Genomic DNA, 21,953 nt, shown 5'->3' on the forward strand with positions numbered 1-21,953 from the left:
CTCTCTATACCTTTACCTTTTCTAAAATTTCATATAACTGCAATCATATATTTATTTCTGAGGTTTATTCATGGCATTTATTGTGTTTGGGTGTTGACTATTATGAATGATGCTGCTGTGAACATTTGCATGCATGTCTTCTTGTGAACATACATTTTCATTTCTCCTGGGCAGATAGCTGGGTATAGAATGAAGAGTTGTATAGTAGGTATATGTTCAACTTTTTAAGACGTGCTAAATTGTTTTCCAAGGTGCTGTACATTTTATATTCCTACAAACAACATACGAAGAAGTGTCTAGTTTCTTTACCTTGCCCACACTTTGTTTTTATTGTATTTTGTTTTGACACCGTAGCCATTCTAGTAGATGTGTTGTATCTTATTATGGCTTTAAGTTGATTTCTCTAATGGCTAATATTGGGTATCATTTTTTGTGCTTGTTTGGCATTCATGTATCTTCTTTGATGAAGTGCCTATTTAAATATTTGGCCCATTTTTTATTGGGTAGTTTGCTGCTGGTCATTTCATTGGAAGAGTTCTTTATACATTTCCTTTACAAGCCCATTTCAGATATCTTTTGCAGATATTATCTCCCAGTTTGTGCCTTGGCTTTTCACACTATTGGTACATAATAATTTTATATATTTATGGGATACATGTAATATTTCAATATATGTATACATATATTGAAAATCAGGGTAATTGGGATATCTGTCCCCTCAAATATTATTTCTTTGTGCAGATAACTGTTTGATATACTTATTTTTTTTATTTTGAATATATATCCAGCAATAGGATTTCTGGATCATATAGTGTTCTGTAATTACTTTTGCAACAACCTAATAATTCTATGTTTACTTTTTAAAGGAACTTCCATACTGTTTTCTCTATTGGCTGTACTAATTTACATTCCCACCAGCAATGTGTGTGAATTCTCTTTCTCTACATCCTTGCCCACGTCTGTTATTTTTTGTCTTTTTGGTAATAGCCATTTTAACTGGGGTAAGATAATATCTCATTGTGGTTTTGCTTTGCATGTCCCTGATGATTAGAGATGTTGAGCAGGTTTTCACACATCTGTTGGCCGTTTGTATGCCTTCTTTGGAGAAATATCTATTCAGATCATTTGCCAATTTTTAATCAAATCATTATTATTATTTGTTGAGTTGAGTTCCTTATATATTCTGGTTATTAATCCCTTATCCCTTGTCTATGCATAGTTTGCAAATATTTTCTCCCATTCTGTGGGTTGTCTCTTCATTCTGTTCATTGTTTCTTTTGCTATGCAAACATTTTTAGCTTGATATAATCTTGTTTTTTCTTTTGTTGCTTATGCTTTTGAGGTCTTACCCCAAAAAACCTTTGCCCAGACCAATCTCCTGAAGCATTTTAACAATATTTTCTTCTAGTACTTTCATAGTTTCAGGTCTTAGATTGAAGTCTTTAATCCATTTTCATTTTATTTTTGTAGATGGTGAGAGATAGGGGTCTAGTTTTATTCTTCTGCATATAGATACTCAGTTTCCCCAGCACCGTTTATTAAAGAGGCTGTCCTTTCCTCAATGTATGTTCTTGGCACCTTTGTCAAAAATGAGTTAAATATAAATGCATGGATTTATTTATGCTTTCTCTATTCTTTTTCATAGGTCTAAGTGTCTGTTTTTATGTCAGCATTATGCTGTGTTGGTTACTGTAGCTTTGTACTGTATTTTGAAGTTTGGTAGTGTGACTCTTCCATTTTTGGTCTTGTTGTTGTTGTTGTTGTTAAGGATTAGGGCTATTTGGGGTCTTTTGTGGTTCCATATAAATTTTAGGATTTTTTTTCTGTGTCTGTGAAGAGTGTTATTGGTATTTTGATAGGGAGTATATTGAATGTATAGATTGCTTTGGGCAGTATGGCCATTTTAACAATAATAATTTTTCCAATCCCTGATTGCTTTGCATTTTCTTTTTTTTTTTTTTTGAGACGGAGTCTCGCTCTGTTGCCCAGGTTGGAGTGCAGTGGCTGGATCTCAGCTCACTGCAAGCTCCACCTCCCGGGTTTATGCCATTCTCCTGCCTCAGCCTCCCAAGTAGCTGGGACTATAGGCGCCTGCCACCTCGCCCTGCTAGTTTTTTTTGTATTTTTTAGTAGAGACGGGGTTTCACTGTGTTAGCCAGGATGGTCTCGATTTCCTGACCTCGTGATCCACCAGTCTTGGCCTCCCAAAGTGCTGGGATTACAGGCTTGAGCCACCGTGCCTGGCCTGCTTTGCATTTTTTAATGGATTTTCTTCTATTTGTTTTTTTCAGTGTTTCATATTTTTCATTGTGGATATCTTTCACTTTTTGATTAAATTTCTTCCTAGGTAATTAGTTTCTTAGCTGTTATAAATTGGATTGCTTTCTTTTTCTGAATGTTTGCTATTGGTGTATTGAAATGCTCCTGAGTTTTGTATGTTGATTATGTATCTTGCAGCTTTGCTGAATTCATTTATTAGTTCTAACAATTTTTGGGTGGAGTCCTGTTTTTTCTTTCTAAATACAAGATCATGTCATTTGCAAACAAGAACAATTTGACTTCTACCTTTCCAATTAGGATGCCCTTTCTTTATCTTGTGTAATTGCTGTGGCTAAGACTTCTGGTACAATGTTGAATAAAAGTGGTGAAAGTGGCAACCTTGTCTTGTTCCAGATCTTAGAGAAAACTGTTTTAATTCATCCCCATTTAGTATGATGAAAGCTGCGGATCTGTCATATATAGTCTTTATTGTTTTGTGGTATGTTCCTTCTGTACCAAGGTTGTTGAGAGTTTTTTCATGAGGGCATGTTGAATTTTATCAAATGCCTTTTCCACATCTATTAAGATGATTGTATGGTTTCTCTTTCTTTGGTTGATGTGGTGTATCAGATATATTGATTTATGTATGTTGAACCATCCTTACATTTCTAGAATAAATCCCCCTTGATTTTGGTATATTATCTTTTTGATGTATTATTGGATTTGGTTTTAGTATTTTGGTGAGGATTTTTATGTCTCTGTTCATTAGGAATATTGACCTGTAGTTTTCTCCTTTTGTTGTATCCTTATCTGGTTTTGGTATCAAGGTAATGCTTGCCTTGTAGAATGAGTTAGGAAAAATTCCTTTCTCTTCAAGTTTTTGGAATAGTTTGAGAAGAATTGGTGTTAGTACTTTAAAATTTTCATAGAATTCAGCAGTAAAGTTAACCACTGTTGGGCGTTTCTTTTTGGGGAGACTTTTTATTACTGATTCAATCTCATTACTCATTGTTTGTCTATGCAGATTTTCTATTTCTTCCCTGGTTCAATATTGGTAGGTTATATGTGTCTAGGGATGTGTCTATTTTTTCTAGGTTTTTGAATTTATTGTTTTGTAGTTGTCAATCATAATAGTCTCTAATGATTTTTTCTTAGTCTAGTTAGTGGTTTGTCAATTTTATTTAGCTTCTTAAGAAACTAAATTTTAAAAACTTTTTTTGTCTCTCTTCTTTTTTTTTCTTTTGAAGCAGAATCTCATTCTGTTGAGTACAGTAATGTAACCTAGGCTCACTTCAACCTCCACCTCCCGGGTTCAAGTGCTTCTCATGCCTCAACCTCCTAAGTAGCTGAGATTACAGGCACACACCACTACCCCCAGCTAATTTTTCTATTTTTTGTAGAAACAGGGTTTTGCCATGTTGGCCAGGCTGGTCTCTAGCTCCTGGCCTCAAGTGATCCAGCTGCCTTGGCTTCCCAAAGTGCTGGGATTACAAGCATGAACCACTGCACCTAGACTGTGGTCTCTTTGATTTAGTTCTACTCTGGTCTTTATTATTTCTTCTACTAATTTTGGATTTGATTTGCCCTTGCTTTTCCATTTCCTTAAGGTATGTTTTTATGTTGTTTATTTGAAATCTGTTTTTTATGGGTTTCTTACTGTAAACTTCCCTTTTAGCATTGCTTTTGCTGTATTCCATAGGTTTTGGTATACTATGTTTTCATTTTTATTTGTTTCAAGAAGTTTTTTATTTCCATCTTAATTTTTTCATTGATCCAATGGTTCTTCATGAGCTTGGTATTTAATGTCCCTGTATTTGTACTGTTTCTAAAGTTCTTCTTGCTATTGGTTTCTGGTTTTACTTCATTGTATCTGATTTGATTTTTTTACATTTACTGAGACTTGTTTTGTGGCTTAACATGTGTTCTAACCTGGAGTATGTTCCATGCACTGATCAGAAGAATGCATATTTTGTAGCTGTTGAAAGGAACATTTGGTAAATGTCTATTAGGTCCATTTGGTCTATAGTGCAGTTTAGGTTCAGTGTTTCTTTGTTAATTTACTGTCTAGATGATCTGTCCAATGCTGAAAATGGGGAATTAAAGTTCTTTTCTGTTATTGTGTTGGGGTCTATGTCTCTCCTTAACTTTAATAATATTTTATTTATGTATCTGAATGCTCCAGTATTGAGTGGGTATATATTTATAATTAGATCTACTTGGTGAATTGATCCCTTTTCATTATATAATGACCTCCTTTATCTCTTTTTGTGTTTTTTGACTTAAAGTCTATTTTGTCTGATAGAAGTATAGTTACTACTTCATCTGTAAAGACACACATAGACTAAAAGTGAAGATATACCATGCAAATTCCAAATCTGTTTTTGGTTCCCATTTGCATGGAATATCTTCACTTTTAGTCTATATGTGTGCCTTTACAGGTGAAATGAGTTTCTTGTCAGCAGCATATAGTTGGGTTTTGTTTTTTTAATCAACTCAGCTGGTCTGTATCTTTTAATTAGGGGAATTTAAACTGTTTATATATATTAAAGGTTGTTATTAATAGGTGAGGGCTTACTCCTGTCATTTTAGTGATGTTTTCTGCTTGTTTTATATGGCCTTCGTTCTTGTCTTACTGCTTACCTTTGTGATTTTGTGTTCTTCTTTAGTAATAATGCTCCATTCCTTTTTCTCATATGTGTATCTGCTCTTCTAGTGAATTTTATGCTTTAGTGTGTTTTCACAATGGTAGATGTCATGCTTTTGCTTCCAGATACAGGTCTCTCTTAACCATATCCTATAGGACCTGTTTAGTGGTGAATTTGCTCAGTTTTTATTTGTTAGGGATAGTCCTTATTTCTCCTTACTTCTGAAGGATAGCTTTGCTAAGTATAGTATTCTTGGTTGACTTTTTTTTTTTCTTTTAGCACTTTGAAAATATAGTCTCATTCTATCTTGGTCTTTAAGGTTTCTGCTGATAAATATGCTGTTTTTCTGTTGACAATTCCCTTATATGTCACTTGACAAGAAAATTTTACAACAAGTTTTCTTGTGCTGTTTTTAGAATTCCTTGACAGATTAACTATATATGTTGTGCCTCAGAGAGGAACTTTTTGGATTGAATCTATTTGAGGATCTTTCTGAGTTTTGTATTTCTGGATGTTTACATCTCTTCTAAGACTTTGGAAGTTTTCAGTTATTATTTCATTAAATTAATTTTCTATGCGTTTCCCCATCTTTTCTCCTTCTGGAACTTGCCAAATTTCAATATTTGCTTGATGGTGTCCCATATGCCCCTCAGGCTTTCTTCATTCTTTTTTATTCTTTTTTTTTTTTTTTTTTTTTTTGTCTCAATGGGTTATTTCAGAATACCTGTATTCAAGTTAAAAAATTCTTTCTTCTACTTGATCTAGTCCATTGTGGAAACTCCTGATTTTATTTTTTATTTTGTCCATTGAATTCTTCAGTTTCAGGATTTCTGTTTGATTCTTTTTTTATGATATCTATCTCTTCATTAAATTTCTAATTCAGATTATGAGTTTTTCTGATTTGTTTGTATTGTTTTTATGTGTTCTCTTGTATCTTGCTGAGTTTTCTTGAGATCGTTATTTTGAATTTCTTTTCAGGCGCTTTTTAGATTTCCTTTTCTTTGGGGCCTATTGGTAGAGAATTATTGTGTTCCTTTGCAGGATCAAGGTGTTGTGTTTCCTTGATTTTTTCCATGTTTCTGTTGTCCTTATGTTGATGTCTGTGCATCTGCTATAACTGTCACTTCTACCAATTTTATGAAGTAGCTTCCATAGGAAAATACTTTTCTTGTGAATGTATCAATATGTTAACTGGGTAGAGTGCTTTGGCTTTGGTTCTGGGTGGACACCATAGTGTAATGTTCATATGATTACTTTGATTGTAGTTGATATCAATGGTGTCTGCAAATTAGTTAGTGGCTATGCTGTGGGTGTTTGTGGAGGCTGTGATGAGGCTTTGCTAAGGACAGGACACCAGGTAGGCTAGTCCTTAGGTCCCTAGGTGGTGCATGGCAGCACTGGCAGGGGATGTGGTATGACTCATGGAGGGTAGTATCTGGGTCCCAGGAGGGGTGTGTGGGTGCTGGCAATGGTGGCAGTGGACCAGGTGGACTGGTTCTTGGTTTCCTGGGTGGCATGCATGGGCACTGGCAGTGTTGAGCCCTGGGAAGGCAGTCCTTAGGTCTCTAGGCAGAGCATGTGGGCACTAGTAGGCAAGGAGATCTGCTCTTTAGGACCCAGACAGGTTGCACAGATGCCAGCAATAGCGAAGGCAGATTGGTCCTTGAGTGCTAGAGTGGATCACACCCAGAGTGTTGGCCAGCTTGAAAGTTCCAGGGTGGGGCAGGTGGGCGCTGGCAGTGTCAGCAGTGGGGTGGGCAGGCTGGTCCCTGGACCCCCAGGTGGGACACACAGTGGCCCTGCTGACGAGGGGGCAGGGTCATTGTTGGTGGCAGTGGCCCCCGGTAGACTGCTCTTAGGCTCTGGGGAGTATACACTTTGGTTCCCAATACCCTGGGGGAAGCCTCCTTGATGTGCTGGACTGCCTCTTCCTTGGGTAGTAGGACACTGCATGAACTTGGGTGCTGGTGCTGTGGCTGCCCACTGGGTTCAGCCGATGCCATGCTATTGTAGCCCTCTGGGTGGATGGAGGGGGATGTCAGTGGGGCCTTAAGAACGTGGAGCCCAGGCATGATCACTCATGCCTGTAATCCCAGAACTTTGAGAGGCCAAGGCAGGCAGATCACCTGAGGTCAGGAGTTCGAGACCAGCCTGGCCTACATGGTAAAACCCTGTCCCTACTAAAAATACAAAAAAATTTAGCTGGGCGTGGTGGTGGGCGCCTGTAGTCCCAGCTACTTGGGAGGCTGAGGCAGGAGAATTGCTTGAACTTGGGAGGTGGAGGTTTAAGTGAGCTGAGATCACGCTATTGCACTCCAGCATGGGCAACAAGAGTGAAACCCTGTCTGGGGAAAAAAATAAATAAAAGAATATAGAGATGTAGGTACTATTGTGCCCTGGGCAAGGTGTAATCCTGTGGTGTTGGCTGTGCTCTCAAAATGGTGCAGTGCTATAGCAGCTTGGGTTCCAGAAATGGGATTTAGCCTGAGTTCCCTCTCTGGAACAATGCAGTTGTGGGTGCTCCATGCAGCACCCTATACTAGGCTCAGGGATCCTGAGAGCCAACAGGCTTTTCTGTATCTAGGACTGCAGGTTTCTTTGATGGAAATGTGGACAGCTGGGAAATATCTCACTTACATTTTTCCTGCAATGGAGCATTCCTCCTGCCTGTGGGCTGAACTGGCCTACTGCCCTACTTTCCTCTCTACACCGTCATCTTGAGCTTTCCATGTCTCAGAGGGTCCCTATTTATTCTCTGCTGGATTCCAGTGTTCTCCCCTAGATGCTCTACTTGATGTGTGCTTATGTACTTGCTGTTTTGGTCCTTCTTTATAGAGAAGACGGGCACTGGGCGCCTCTCTTCAGCTACTTCACACAATCATCCTTGAGAGCAGTTTGGCAGTAAACATGACAGTCTTCTGTCATCCTCTCTTCTCCTTTGTTCATTCAGTTTTCTTCCTTCAACAAATCCAAAGTGCCTTAGAGGTGGCGGAAAGACCCATCAGACTTAATACAGTAGAAGGTGATGCAACAGTAGTTGCAGGTTATATCAATGTTTTTTGAAAAGAAAAAGTTTTACATTTTGTTAAGATATAATTTATCAATTTTCCTTTTGTTGTTCATACTTTTGGAGTTATATAAGAGTCTTTTCCTAATACAAATTCTCAAAGATTTCCTCCTATATTTTCTTCTGGAAGCCTTATAGGTTTTTTTGAGATGGAGTCTTGCTTTGTCACCCAGGCTGGAGTGCAGTGGCGTGATCTTGGCTCACTGCAACCTCCGCCTCCCAGGTTCAAGCGTTTTTCCTACCTCAGCCTCTTAAGTACCTGGGATTAAGGATTTGCACTCCCACAACCAGCTAATTTTTGTATTTTAGTAGAGATGGGGTTTCCCCATGTTGGTCATGCTGGTCTCAAACTCCTGACCTTGGGTAATCCACTTGCCTTGGCCTCCCAAAGTGCTAAGATTATAGGCATGAGCCACTGTGCCTGGCTTAGGTTTTTAAAAATAATTTTAACTCTTGCATTTATATACATGATACATTTCAACTTCATTTTTGTCTATGGTGTGAGGTATGGTTTGAGGTTCAATTTTTTTGGCATATAAATGTTCAAATGTTTCAACCCCTAATCCCTTGAATTACCTTGGCATACTTGTGGAAAATAATTTGACCATATATGAGGGGCTATTTTTGTTCCATTGATCTATATGTTTATTTTTACACCAGTACCATACTTGTCTTGATTACTTTAGCTTCATAGTAAGTTTTGAAATTAGATAGTTTAAGCCCTCAAAATTTATTCTTCTTTTTCAAAATTGTTTTGAGTATTTTAGGTCTTTTGCATTTCTACGTACATTTAGAGATCAGCTTTCAGATTTTGTAAAGGAAAAATGCGTACTGGGATTTAGAAAGCATTGCATTGAGTCTATGAATCAATTTTTGGAGAATTGTCATTTCAATAATATTGAGTTGCCTAGTCCATGAACATGTTATTTCTCTCCACTTATTTAGATCTTCAGTTGCTCTCAGCACTTTTTATATATTTGTGTGTAGAAATCTTGCCCTTTTTTTTTTTTTGAGACGGAGTCTCGCTCTGTGGCCCGGGCTGGAGTGCAGTGGCCGGATCTCAGCTCACTGCAAGCTCCGCCTCCCGGGTTTACGCCATTCTCCTGCCTCAGCCTCCCGAGTAGCTGGTACCACAGGCGCCCGCCACCTCGCCTGGCTAGTTTTTCGTATTTTTTAGTAGAGACGGGGTTTCACAGTGTTAGCCAGGATGGTCTTGATCTCCTGACCTTGTGATCCGACCGTCTCGGCCACCCAAAGTGCTGGGATTACAGGCTTGAGCCACTGTGCCCGGCCGCCCTTCTTTTTAGAAATGTAATCCCACTAAAAAATTTTATTGTGAATGAAATTATTGAATTTTATTTTCTGGTTGTTCTTCGCCAGTATATAGAAAAATCAATTGATTTTTGCTTGTTGACCTTACGTTTTGAGACCTTACTAAACTTACTTATTTTAGAGCTTTTAAAAGTTCCTTAGAATTTCCTATACATACGATCATGCTGTATGCAAGTAAAACAATTTTACATCTTCATTTCCAACTTGGATGCTTTTCTTTTTATATTCTTTTTGCACTTATTAGGTCTTTTGATATATTATTGAAAAGAATTGGTGAGAGTGGAATTCTTAGTGTAAGGGAGAAAGCATTCAGATTTTCACATTAATGTGAAATGTTAGTTGTAGGTTTTTAAGACACTTTGTGGAGAAAAGGAACCCTTGTACACTGTTGATGGGAATGTAAATTAGTACAGCCATTATGGAAAACTGTACAAATATTCATCAAAAAACTAATAATAGGATTACCATATGATCTAGCAATCTCATTTATGGGTAGTCACCCAAAAGATTTGAAATTAGTATGTTCAAGAGATATCTGCATGCCCATGTTCATTTCAACACTGTTTATAATAGCTGAGTTATGTAATCAACCTGACTGTCCATCCGCAGGTGAATGAATCCGCAGATGTTTTGTAGTTAGAATATCAACCCTTTTCTCTCCATGTACTAAATACTTTGAGGATTTCTACTACTTTCATACTTGCATTCCCTCACTTAACAAACATTTATTGAGCACTAGCTATGTATTGAATTAAACTGAGACATTACCCAAAGCCTTGACTCTTTTATCTTGTCCATATAATTGAAAAGAATATGTACAATTCACAAAACACTGGATTCCTGCATTTGCAAAAGATAAATAAGTTAGAAGATCTCTTCTGGGTACCCACTTTGGTATGGTATCTCAGATATACTCAATAAACCTCGAGTCTTCCCTCACTGGGCAGTTAGTGGGAAGGTGTATTTAGTTATACAATATCAGTGATCTGTATCCATCTTAGGTGAAGTTGAGATCCAGAGAATGATACAGTCAATTATAAAGAGGTAGAGCTATCCTAGAACAACTTATTTTTCTGAAAATGTGAACTATGCCTTTCTGCCCAGTGTAGCCCCAGAGCATGTCACAAAATGTGACTCATCTTTGGCATATATTTTGAATTGAATTATAGTTAGAAACATTATTGTGTTATATGAACACATACCCAATAATAAATGCATAGGCACATAAGAGCTTCCGTGTCACTGATTGCTAACTTGTATGTCTATAGAAATCTGAGAAATGGCCTTTTGAAGAATGTGTTTGTCTTCTGCAAAACTGTGTTTAAAGTACTTTCCATCAATGCTCTTTTTAAAACTCATATTTATAAATAACCATGCATATTTTAGGAATAATGCAAGAGTGTTCCTTTATAAGTTCAAAGAAGAGAGAGCTTGATGCTTGAGTAACAAGAAAGAATAAGTAAAGGCCATCGAGAAGGGTGTGATTTCTGAATAGGTCTTGCAAATAACTTCCAATATAATTGTCTCTCTATGAATAAAGTATTTGGAGAGGAATATAGCACCAAACAAATATGTATACTGTTTGTGAAATGTTCAGCAATTCATTTTTCCTTATGATTTAATAGAAAATAGTCCTGGTATTCTTACATCCATTGTTTTGTGTTCTAACTGTCCATTATCTACTTTTGAATAATATGTTTATCGTTTTCTTAGGCAACAAGGTGCTGACTTAGACTCAGCTGTCCCTGATGGAAGTACAATTCCAAAACCGACCACTTCTGCTATAGAGAAAGACATCTTGGTAACAGGCCATTTCTTTTGTCAGTATAATTGAAAATGAAAGAAACACTTGAAGATAATTTTATACTTTTGAGAACACTCTGTGCTCCTCCTTTGTGAAACTCTGTGGACATAGGAATAAATACAGAGTCCTATAAAAAGGCTCTGTGGGATTTATAGAATAAATCATTCTCTCCCTTGCTACCCAAGACCACAGTTTAAAAAAGTTTCAAATCTATCTGCTCTCCATATTAAAACCAGCCTCGGTCATGTATAGCTTCATGTGCCTTAATTTTTTTATGAGAAATTATCCTATATAATTATATAATGTATATTTTACAAGGCATATTAACTTACTTTAGAAATAGTAATTATTCAAGTATTTTAAATACATAATAATTTTTAAAGATGTAAATATCAAAGACAACACTGCTAATTAAAAGATATTTTGACGTTTAAATTTTTTTTAATAAGTGACATGTAAAAATTTGTGAACAGATATTGAAGTTAAATGTTCATTATTATAGAAATAATACCTTGTTTTAAAATGAATATTTTATGAGCATGTCCAATAGCAGCTATAAAATTATAGTATGGAATATTAATAGGCCAGTTGGAAATTTCCTAAATCCTATTGTATAATATTTCTGGAGTGAATATATAGAGATATTGATTTGCTTACAGCTTTTAAGATCTCTTTTGATAATAATAAAAGGACAAAAGCTAACAACACATTTAAAAAATTTATAAAACACTAATTCAGCATGGACTCAATGTTAAGTACATCATATATTTGGTAATATAACTTGATGTTTTACAGTATAGTTATAAACTGAGATAAGAGTTTTAGTTTTCATGAAAATACACATCTGTAACATTTAGCAGATATCAAATAATGCCTGTGTGAATTGTACCAAATACTTTTTTATCCTTTATAAATACTTTGTTCTCCTAAAACTTGAATTTTGCTCAGTAGTTTTATTTTTGATAAACATACTTCTTTTGTTATACATTTACATTTTTCTTATCTTCTTTTTGTAGAGATATTACTATTATATTCACCATGGAATTGATACAGACCATGTAGCCCCGATGGAAGATTCTTGGCTAGAACATGTACTGGGTTTAGTTCCACAACATCTGAAAGTCTTCACTGACAGCATAGCTACATTATCTGATGAAATGAGAGAGGATTATCTTCTTAGTGTAAAGAAATCCATAGGTAAATTGGTATTATGCTTTGATTTTTAATTTGAATATGTGTCTCATTAAAGATAATTTTTGTATGTTTTGTATTAAAAATTAATACCTATACTTGAAACTATTCACAATATTATAATTATGCCATTTCTTACACTGCTGTTATATTACTTAAGATCTTAGGCAAATTCATTAATGAGGTATTACAAAAAATGATTCTATTTCTATTTGTAGAGATATATCCCCACCACAAAGGATAGCACTGAAGAAAACTATAAAGTATTAATTTCAAGCCCTGAAGATATTTTGGGAGCATCTAATTTATTCAAGGCATTAGGCATTTAGGAGATAACCTCTCCCTTTAAGATGGTCTCTTCATTCCAGGATCTTTTGGTGTAGACATGAGACAAGACATACATATTTAAATAATTACCTAAAAGTGTAAGCATTAACAATGAACATTAATATTACTGATGTCATAAATTAGAATGTGATTAATAAAAAGTTGTTGCAGTAGACCAAAGGTTGACAAACTATAGCTCACAGGCAAATCTGGCCACTGCCTGTTTTCATAAATAAAGTTTTATTGGAACATAGCCACACTAATTCATTTGCATGTTGTCTATAAATCTGGCTGCTTTTGAGCTACAAGAGCAAAATTGAGCAGTTGTGACAGAGGCCTTGTAGCCCACAAAGTTGAAAATAGTTACAGTCTAACCCTTTACATAAATAATTTGTTGACCCATGGTACAAATAGATCCTAAGGCTGACTGATTATCAGAACCATTTTAAAAATACTGACTTCTGGCCCCAGCTGAATTAAAATCCTTGGTGGCAGGGCCTTGGAATCTGTACTTTTTAAAAAGCATCTCCAGTTGGTTGTGATAGTAAACATAGTATGACAAATGCTGTGTTCAAAGTTGGAGAAATAATAATGCTTTGGAGTAATGTGTGGGACCCTTCTTGGTGGAGGACATTCATTGTATTTGTGACTTCTATGGAGTATCCTGGTAATATAAAAATAAAGAGCCTAATCCCTGCCCTCAGAGTTCATAGTGTAATGAGGGAGATAGACAAATAACTAAATAATATAGCAAAGTAGTAAGTCCAAAGAGGAGAGAAACAGAAGATACACTGTAAGGGAGAAGAGGTCATCTCTGACTTGTGAGGAAGGACTCTGGAGGAGCCTAAACTAAGTCTTGAAGGATGAGCAACAGTCTAGCAGGGAACATGCTTGGCCTAGGAAATGGTGTGAATGATAGCAGATGTGCATGAGATCCTCTTCGGGGCTTGTAAGCAGTTCTGAAGCCAAAGCATAGGCTGCATTTGGGGAAGGGGATAGAATCTGAAGGGCCTTATATGCCTTTTTAGAGCACTTAAAGGTAAAGGAGAGTCTCTGAAGGAGTGTAGGGAAGGGGGTAATACATATGATTTGCATATTAGAGCAAATTGAAAGACAGGCAGAAGAATTAGAATTAAATGTGAATTAAAGACCGTAGAAGACAGAAGCGAGATAGCTGACTTTACTGATTTTGTAACAAGGCTATTTTATGCTCTTCTGCAGCTTAAAAGAGAACAAAGCAATACTGTTGTCCCTTGGTATCCATAGGAGATTGGTTCCAGGACACTCTCCTCCCCAACAGATACCAAAATCTGCAGATGCTCAAGTCTCTGTTATAAAATGGCATGGTATTTGCATATAACCTATGTACATCCTCCCGTATGCTTTAAATCATCTCCAGATTTCTTATACCACCTCATACAATGTACATGCTATGTAAGTCGTCGTTACACTGTGTATTTTTGTGTCATTTTTTATTGTTGTCTGTTATTTTTTCTGAATATTTTTGATTCATGATTGGTTGAATCCGTGGGTGCAGAACCTGCAGATGCAGAGGGCCAACTGTACGTACCTTTTCTCAGTGAAATAGAACTACTACTACTATCCTGTATTGTTGACCTTCAATTCAACAAGAATATTTCTGATGGAATAGCTATAAAGGAAAATGTAATATTAGGAGCAAGTATTCCTTTCAAATGAAAGAGGAGGGACACATTCTGTGAAGAAAGGGAACATATATCCTCAAAGACACAGACATGATACATTTTCTTGTAAGATTTTAAAATTTTTCTTCTGTTCATAAATGCTCATTATTAAGCAACTTTAATATAATTTAAACAGTTAATTTTAATAGAACTAGCATTGCAATTGCTTGGAAATATACTACAGTTAATATAAGGTTATCTATCAGAATTTTAAAATTTTCTTTTAGTTGATTTCGTTTTAAAAGATCCTCGAGAGAAAGAAGATGATAAGAAGACAGATGAACTTCCAGCCCATCGTGCTGAGTAAGTTGGATCAGATTTCTCTAAGAATGTTGATTATGTGACCATTTCTGTATATGTTTATATATTTATACACCGATTATATTTTCTTGAATGTATGTTTATAATTTATATATAAATGTATGTGTGTATGTATATATTTCATATACAGGCATGCCCCATCTTATTGCACTTTGCTTTATTGCACTTCACAGCTACTGTGTTTTTTGCAAATAGGAGGTTTGTGAGGTTTTTTTGGAGCTGAAGGTCTTTGTCAGACAAGTCTATTGGCATCATTTTTCTAATAGCCTGTGCTCACTTTGTGTCTGTCAGTTTTGGTAATTCTTACAATATTTTAAGCTTTTTCCATTATTATTATATCTGTTATGGTGATCCGTGATCAGTAATCTTTGATGTTACTGTTATAATTGTCTTGGAAAGCTACAAACTGCACCCGTGTAAGATGGCAAACGATGTCAATAAATGTCGTGTGTGTTCTGACTCCTCCACCAACCAGTCACTCCCCCATTTCTCTTTCTCTCCTAAGGCCTCCCTAATTCCCTGAGACAGAACAATATTGAAATTAGGCCAAGTAACCCACGATGGCCTCTGAGTCGCATATCTGTCACTTTAAATCAAAAGCTAGAAATGATTAAGCTTAGTGAGGAAGACATGTTGGAAGCCAAAATAGGCCAAAGCTATGCCTCTTGTACCAGTTAGCCAGGTTGTGAATGCAAAGGAAATTAAAAGGTCTACTCCAGTGAACACATGACCGACAAGAAAGTGAAACAGCCTTACTGCAGATATGGAGGAAATGGTCTGGAAGAAGATCAAACCAGCCATGACATTTCCTTAAGCCAGAGCCTAATCCAGAGCAAAGCCCTAACTCTCTTCAGTTCTGTGAAGGCTGAGAGAGGTAAGGAAGCTGCAGAAGAAATGTTTGAAGGTAACAGAGGTTGCTTCATGAGGTTTAAGAAAAGAAGCTATCTCCATAACGGAGCAAGGGTTGAAAAATTAACTGTTGGGTTCTGCGTTAGGCCGTTCTTGTGTTGCTATAAAGAGATATCTGAGACTGGGTGATTTATAAAGAAAAGAGGTTTAATTGGCTCACAGTTGTTCAGGTTTTACAGGAAGTGTGCTGGCACCTGCTTGACATCTGGGGAGGCCTTGGGAAGCTTACAATCATGGCAGAAGGCAAAGTGGGAGCAGGCGTCTCACATGGTGAGAGCAAGATCAACAAAGAGTGAGAGAGTAGATGCCACACACTTTTAAACACCCAGATCTCATGAGACCTCACTGTTGCGAGGACAGTGCCAAGAGGATGATGCTAAACCATTCATGTGAAACCTGTCCCCATGACCCAGTTACCTCCCAACAGGCCCCACCTCCAACATTGGTGATTACATTTCAACATGAGGTTTGGAGGGTATATACAAACTACAGCAGGGACTGTGCTGGTACCTGGGTGTTGGGATCAATTGTTCCCCAAACCTCAGCATCACACAGTATGCCCATGTAACAAACCGGCACTTATACCCCCTGAATCTAAAATAAAAGTTGAAATTATAGAAAAAATTTTGAAAGGCTATATCTACTATAGTGATTTGTCTGAGGGATCTTGGCAAAGAGAATTGAAAACTTTGTGGAAGAGATTCACTGTTGTAGATGCCATAAAGAACATTTGTGATTCATACAAGGTGGTAAAAATATCAACGTGAACAGAAGTTTGGAGGAAGTTCAACCCTTATGGATGACTTTGAGTGGCTCAAGACTTCAGTGGAGGAAGTCTGCAGATGTGTTGGAAAGATGTGTTGGAAGACAGAGAACAAGAATGAGAAGTGGAGCCTGAAGATGTGACTGAATTGCTGCCATCTCATGATAAAACTTGAACAGATGAGGAGTTGCTTCTTATGGATGAATTAAAAAAGTGGTTTCTTAAGATGGATTCTACTCCTGGTGAAGATGCTGTGAACACTGAACTGACAACAAAGGATTTAGAGTATTATGTAAGCTTACTTGATAAGGCAGCATCAGTTTGAGAGGATTGATTCCAGTTTGGAAAGAAGTTCTAGTTGGGTGCAATGCTATCGAATACCGTTGAATGCTACAGAGAAATCTTTCATGAAGAGAAGAGTCAATTGATTATGTGGCAGATGTCATTGCTGTCTTATTTTTTAAAAATTGTCACAGCTTGGTTAGTTAGTTAGTTAAGACCCTCCACCAGCAAAAAGATTATGACTCGCAAAGGACAGATGATTGTTAGTATTTTGTGGCAATAAAGTATTTTAAAATTAAGGTGTATACATTTTTTTTTTTTTGAGACAGGGTCTCACTCTGTTGCCCAGGCTGGAGTACAGTGGTGTGATCTTGGCTCACTGCAACCTCTGCCTCTGGGGTTCAAGCGATTCTCCTGCCTCAGTCTTCCAAGTAGCTGGTATTATAGGTGTGCACCACCACATCCAGCTAATTTTTGTATTTTTAGAAGAGACTGGATTTAACCATGTTGGCCAGGCTTATCTCGAACTCCTGACCTCAAGTGATTCACCTGCCTCAGCCTCCCACAGTGCTGGGATTACAGGTGTGAGCCACTGCTCCTGGCTTATTTTTTTCATTTGTAATTTTCTTGAGATAGGGTTTCTCTGTTTCCCAGGTTGGAGTGCAGTGGCATGATCACAGTTCAGTGCAGCCTTAACCTCCCAGGCCCAAGTGATCCTCCCACATCAGTTTCCCAAGTAGTTGGGATCATGAGTGCATATCACTATGCCCAGCTAATTTAATTTTTTTTTTCATCTAACTTTTTTTTTTTTTATACTTTAAGTTCTAGGGTACATGTGCATAACGTGCAGGTTTGTTACATATGTATACTTATGCCATGTTGGTGTGCTGCACCCATCAACTCGTCAGCACCCATCAATTCATCATTTATATCATGTATAACTCCCCAATGCAATCCCTCCCTCCTCCCCCCTCCCCATGATAGGCCCCAGTGTGTGATGTTCCCCTTCCCGAGTCCAAGTGATCTCATTGTTCAGGATTCCCTATTTAATAAATGGTGCTGGGAAAATTGGCTAGACATAAGTAGAAAGCTGAAACTGGATCCTTTCCTTACCCCTTATACGAAGATTAATTCAAGATGGATTAGAGACTTAAATGTTAGACCTAATACCATAAAAACCGTAGAAGAAAATCTAGGTAGTACCATTCAGGACATAGGCATGGGCAAGGACTTCATGTCTAAAACACCAAAAGCAACGGCATCAAAAGCCAAAATTGACAAATGGGATCTAATTAAACTAAAGAGCTTTTGCACAGCAAAAGAAACTACCATCAGAGTGAACAGGCAACCTACAGAATGGGAGAAAATTTTTGCAACCTACTCATCTGACAAAGGGCTAATATCCAGAATCTACAAAGAACTCAAACAAATATACAAGAAAAAAACAAACAACCCCATCAAAAAGTGGGCAAAGGATATGAACAGACATTTCTCAAAAGAAGACATCCATACAGCCAACAGACACATGAAAAAATGCTCATCATCACTGGCCATCAGAGAAATGCAAATCAAAACCACAATGAGATACCATCTCACACCAGTTAGAATGGCAATCATTAAGAAGTCAGGAAACAACAGGTGTTGGAGAGGATGTGGAGAAATAGGAATTTTTTTTTTTTTTTTTTTTTAAAGAGACTCAATCTCCCTATATTGCTCAGGCTGGTCTCGAACTCCTGGGCTCAAGAAATCCTCCCACCTTGGCCTCCCAAAGTGCTGGGATTACAGGTGTGAGCCACTGTGCCTGGCCCTACATTTTGTTTTAAAGATACAATGCCATTGCCGGCTTAATAGACTACAATATAGCATAAACATAAGTTTTATATGCACTGAGAAACCAAAAATTTGTGTGATGTACTTAATTGCAATATTTGCCTTATGGGAGTGGTCTTGAACCAAACCTGTAATATCTTCATTGTAAGCCTCTATACAACTAATTGTTCTTATGCTCTTTGTTTATTTATGTATTTAAGCCTAATGTTACATTTATGAGTTGATGGATCAATCGGTAGATGACTAGACATTAGACAGATGGAAACTAAGATGGTTAAAACATGAGTACTTGGTGGAAAGAATATGATATAGGTTTTTTTAATCCCCATAGCAACTAGCATAAACTTCAGATATGGTAGGGGCATAAAAGTTTGATTTTTGGGAACATTGGGAATATTGCAGAATATATATATTTATAGAATGTATTTCAATTTGTTACATGGATGGAAATATAGAACACATAATGGGAATATCTCCTTGCTGTATATTTTCTCTAATAATAATTAACATTTAGGAATAAATCTCTTAAATAGTTTGAAGGATGGAACTTTATGATTAAATAACTACTTCAGTTTTATTTTCTTTTTTTTTTTTTTTTTTTGGAGACGGAGTCTTGCTCTGCCGCCCAGGCTGGAGTGCAGTGGCCAGATCTCAGCTCACTGCAAGCTCCGCCTCCCGGGTTTACGCCATTCTCCTGCCTCAGCCTCCCGAGTAGCTGGGACTACAGGCGCCCGCCTCGTCGCCCGGCTAGTTTTTTGTATTTTTTAGTAGAGACGGGGTTTCACTGTATTAGCCAGGATGGTCTCGATCTCCTGACCTCGTGATCCTCCCGTCTCGGCCTCCCAAAGTGCTGGGATTACAGGCTTGAGCCACCGCGCCCGGCCCAGTTTTATTTTCTTTTATATCATTTAAAAATGCCTGTAAGTGCAGTGGCTCACGCCTGTAATTCCAGCATTTTAGGAGGCTGAGAAGAGCAGATCACTTGAGGTCAGGAGTTTGAGACCAGTTCTGGCCAACGTGGTGAAACCCCGTCTCTACTGAAAATACAGAAGTTAGCTGGGCATGGTGGTGCGTGCTTGTAATCCCAGCTACTCAGGAGGCTGAGGCAAGAGAATTGCTTGAACCCAGGAAGTGGAGGTTGCAGTGAGCTGAGATTGTGCCACTGCACTCCAGCCTGGGTGACAGAGTGAGATTCCATCTCAAAAAATAAAATAAAATAAAATAAAATAATTTTTAAAAGCCCCAAATTATTTCCCATTCCACACATACACACACAAAAAGTTATGTACCCATTTTTCCATATCCTCTATGGAGAACAACTTTTCTCCTGGGAAAGACAAAAATCATCCTTCATAATTGCAAAGGCGATACAGTCACACATGAAAAATTGAATTAAACTTACTATATACACATAAAATATAAATGTTTAAATATATTCTGAAAGATGAAGATGGCACATTTCAATATATAAAAGATGATTATTAAAGTCTTAAGAGTTACAGAATACAGTTGATCTTTAACACGGGGGTAAGGGCCACTGAGCCCCTATACCACATGTAAGTTTTGACTTCCCCAAAGCTTAACTATTAATACCCTACTGTTCATGGAAACCTTACTGATAACATAAACAGCCGATTAACACATATTTTATGTGTTATATGTATTATATACTTAATTCTTACAATAAAATAAGCTAGAGAAAAGAAAATTTTATTAAGAAAATCATAAAAAAGAAAAAATATATTTACTATTCATAAAGCAGAAGTGGATCATCTTAAAGGTCTTCATCCTTGTAATCTTTCCATGGTGGTAGTGATAGAGGAGGAGGAGGAGGAGGGGAAGAAGGAGGGAAAGAAGGAGGGGGAGCAGCAGGAGGGGAAGGGAGAGGCAGATTGGTCTTGCTGTAGGGGGAGCGGGTGGTAGAAGTGGAAGAAAATCCTCATGTAAGTGAATGTGCACAGTTCAAACCTGTGTTATTCAAGGGTTAACTGTAAATGTGTCTTCAAATAAGAACATTAGTGTTTGTGATTTATAAATGATATTTACATATTAACAGAGGGTAAAGTTCAAGGGGATTTCTATAGGAAGGTTGGACTATATCCTTAAAATGTTTTAAAAATAAAAAGGAGGAATTTTAAAAATAAATGGAAAATTTTAATGTATGTCCTGAAATTAGTAAAGAATATTTGAAGATGTTTATGAGAGATAGCTGGCTGCTGTTTTCATTTGTTCATTGTAAATTATTTGTGGATTCAATAAGATCGAGTATTTGGGGATAAAAATTAGTTACCTTTTGTATTAAAGATTTAAATCTAATTTCAGAATCATTAATTTTTATAATGAAATTGCACTAAACCATAAAACATATGATCTTTATATATTTTAAAACATAATTGCTTGTTTTGTTATTATGAGGAATACAGCACATATTTTATTAAAATTAAACCATTACCCAAAATGCACAGTTACTATAAAAATACTTTCTTTTGACTTTGAAAGAATGTAACTGAATATTTTCTTCGTTTTCAGAATGGAAATTCTGCCAAAACCTTGGAGGAAGTCTTTTTTAGCTGCAAGCAGTTATATTAGGGATCACTTAAATGCAATGAACCCCACAATGCTGGCTGTACTAGATTTGTGGCACAGCAATTTTAAGTGAGTATATGTGGCCTTATAGAGGTTTGTAAAATATAGAGGGAAGTTGTTTTACCATATCTTAATTATTTCTTTTACTATTTTAACTGCAAAGTAAAACATTACCATTTTAACGTAAGTATTCAAACATGGTTTTAAATAAACAACATAGTATATAGAGCAAAAAATGAACATTGCTTTTCTAAAATGTTAAAATTTTTAATGTTTTGAGTACATAGTAGATGTATATATTTATGGGGTACATGAGATATTTTGGGAGAGGCATGCAATGAGGAATAATCACACTATGGAAAGTTTGGTGTCCATCCCCTCAAGCATTTTTCCTTTGTGTTACAAACAATCCAGTTATACTCATTTAGTTATTTTTAAATGTACAATTATAATATTGACTATAGTCCTCCTGTTGTGCTATCAAATACTAGGTCTCATTCATTCTAACTATATATTTTCTTGTACCCATTAACCCAAATCTGCTCTTAATGGACTCTGATGCATTCTTTGGCATGTCAGTTGTGTTTTTCAACTCTAGAATTTCTGCTTTGTTTGTTTTAATTATTTCGATCTCTTTGTTAAATTTATCTTATAGAATTCTGAATTCCTTTTCTGTGTTATCTTGAATTACTTTGAATTCCAAGGACATTCATTTTGCTTCAGTTTCTGATACTATGAATAATGCGTCAGGAAATAACCTTGTACATGTGTTACTATTCACTGATCCCTCTGTTTACATGGGATAGAGTCACAAAAGTGGGTATCTAGATCATAGCATATTTATGTTTTTATTTTAGTATATTTTGTCGGATTTTTTTTTCCAGAAATGTTTGGTACTTTACATTTTTACTGACAGTAAATGAGAACTTCTTTC

General features: G+C 36.6%; 1 protein-coding gene across 1 annotated transcript in view; it reads left to right on the forward strand.

Annotated features, from left to right (window-relative positions):
• The window catches only part of DNAH7 (dynein axonemal heavy chain 7), a 341,498-nt gene that overhangs the window by 24,240 nt on the left and 295,305 nt on the right, over positions 1-21,953 (forward strand). Inside the window, exons 6-9 of the mRNA XM_033230791.1 lie at positions 11,017-11,104; positions 12,124-12,304; positions 14,556-14,631; positions 20,963-21,088. Of these exons, the coding sequence (XP_033086682.1) occupies positions 11,017-11,104; positions 12,124-12,304; positions 14,556-14,631; positions 20,963-21,088 (471 nt within the window). The remainder of the gene's footprint in view (positions 1-11,016; positions 11,105-12,123; positions 12,305-14,555; positions 14,632-20,962; positions 21,089-21,953) is intronic.

This window comes from Trachypithecus francoisi, unplaced genomic scaffold (assembly GCF_009764315.1).
Source record: "Trachypithecus francoisi isolate TF-2019V2 unplaced genomic scaffold, Tfra_2.0 Lachesis_group13, whole genome shotgun sequence".
NCBI classification, from domain to species: domain Eukaryota; kingdom Metazoa; phylum Chordata; class Mammalia; order Primates; family Cercopithecidae; genus Trachypithecus; species Trachypithecus francoisi.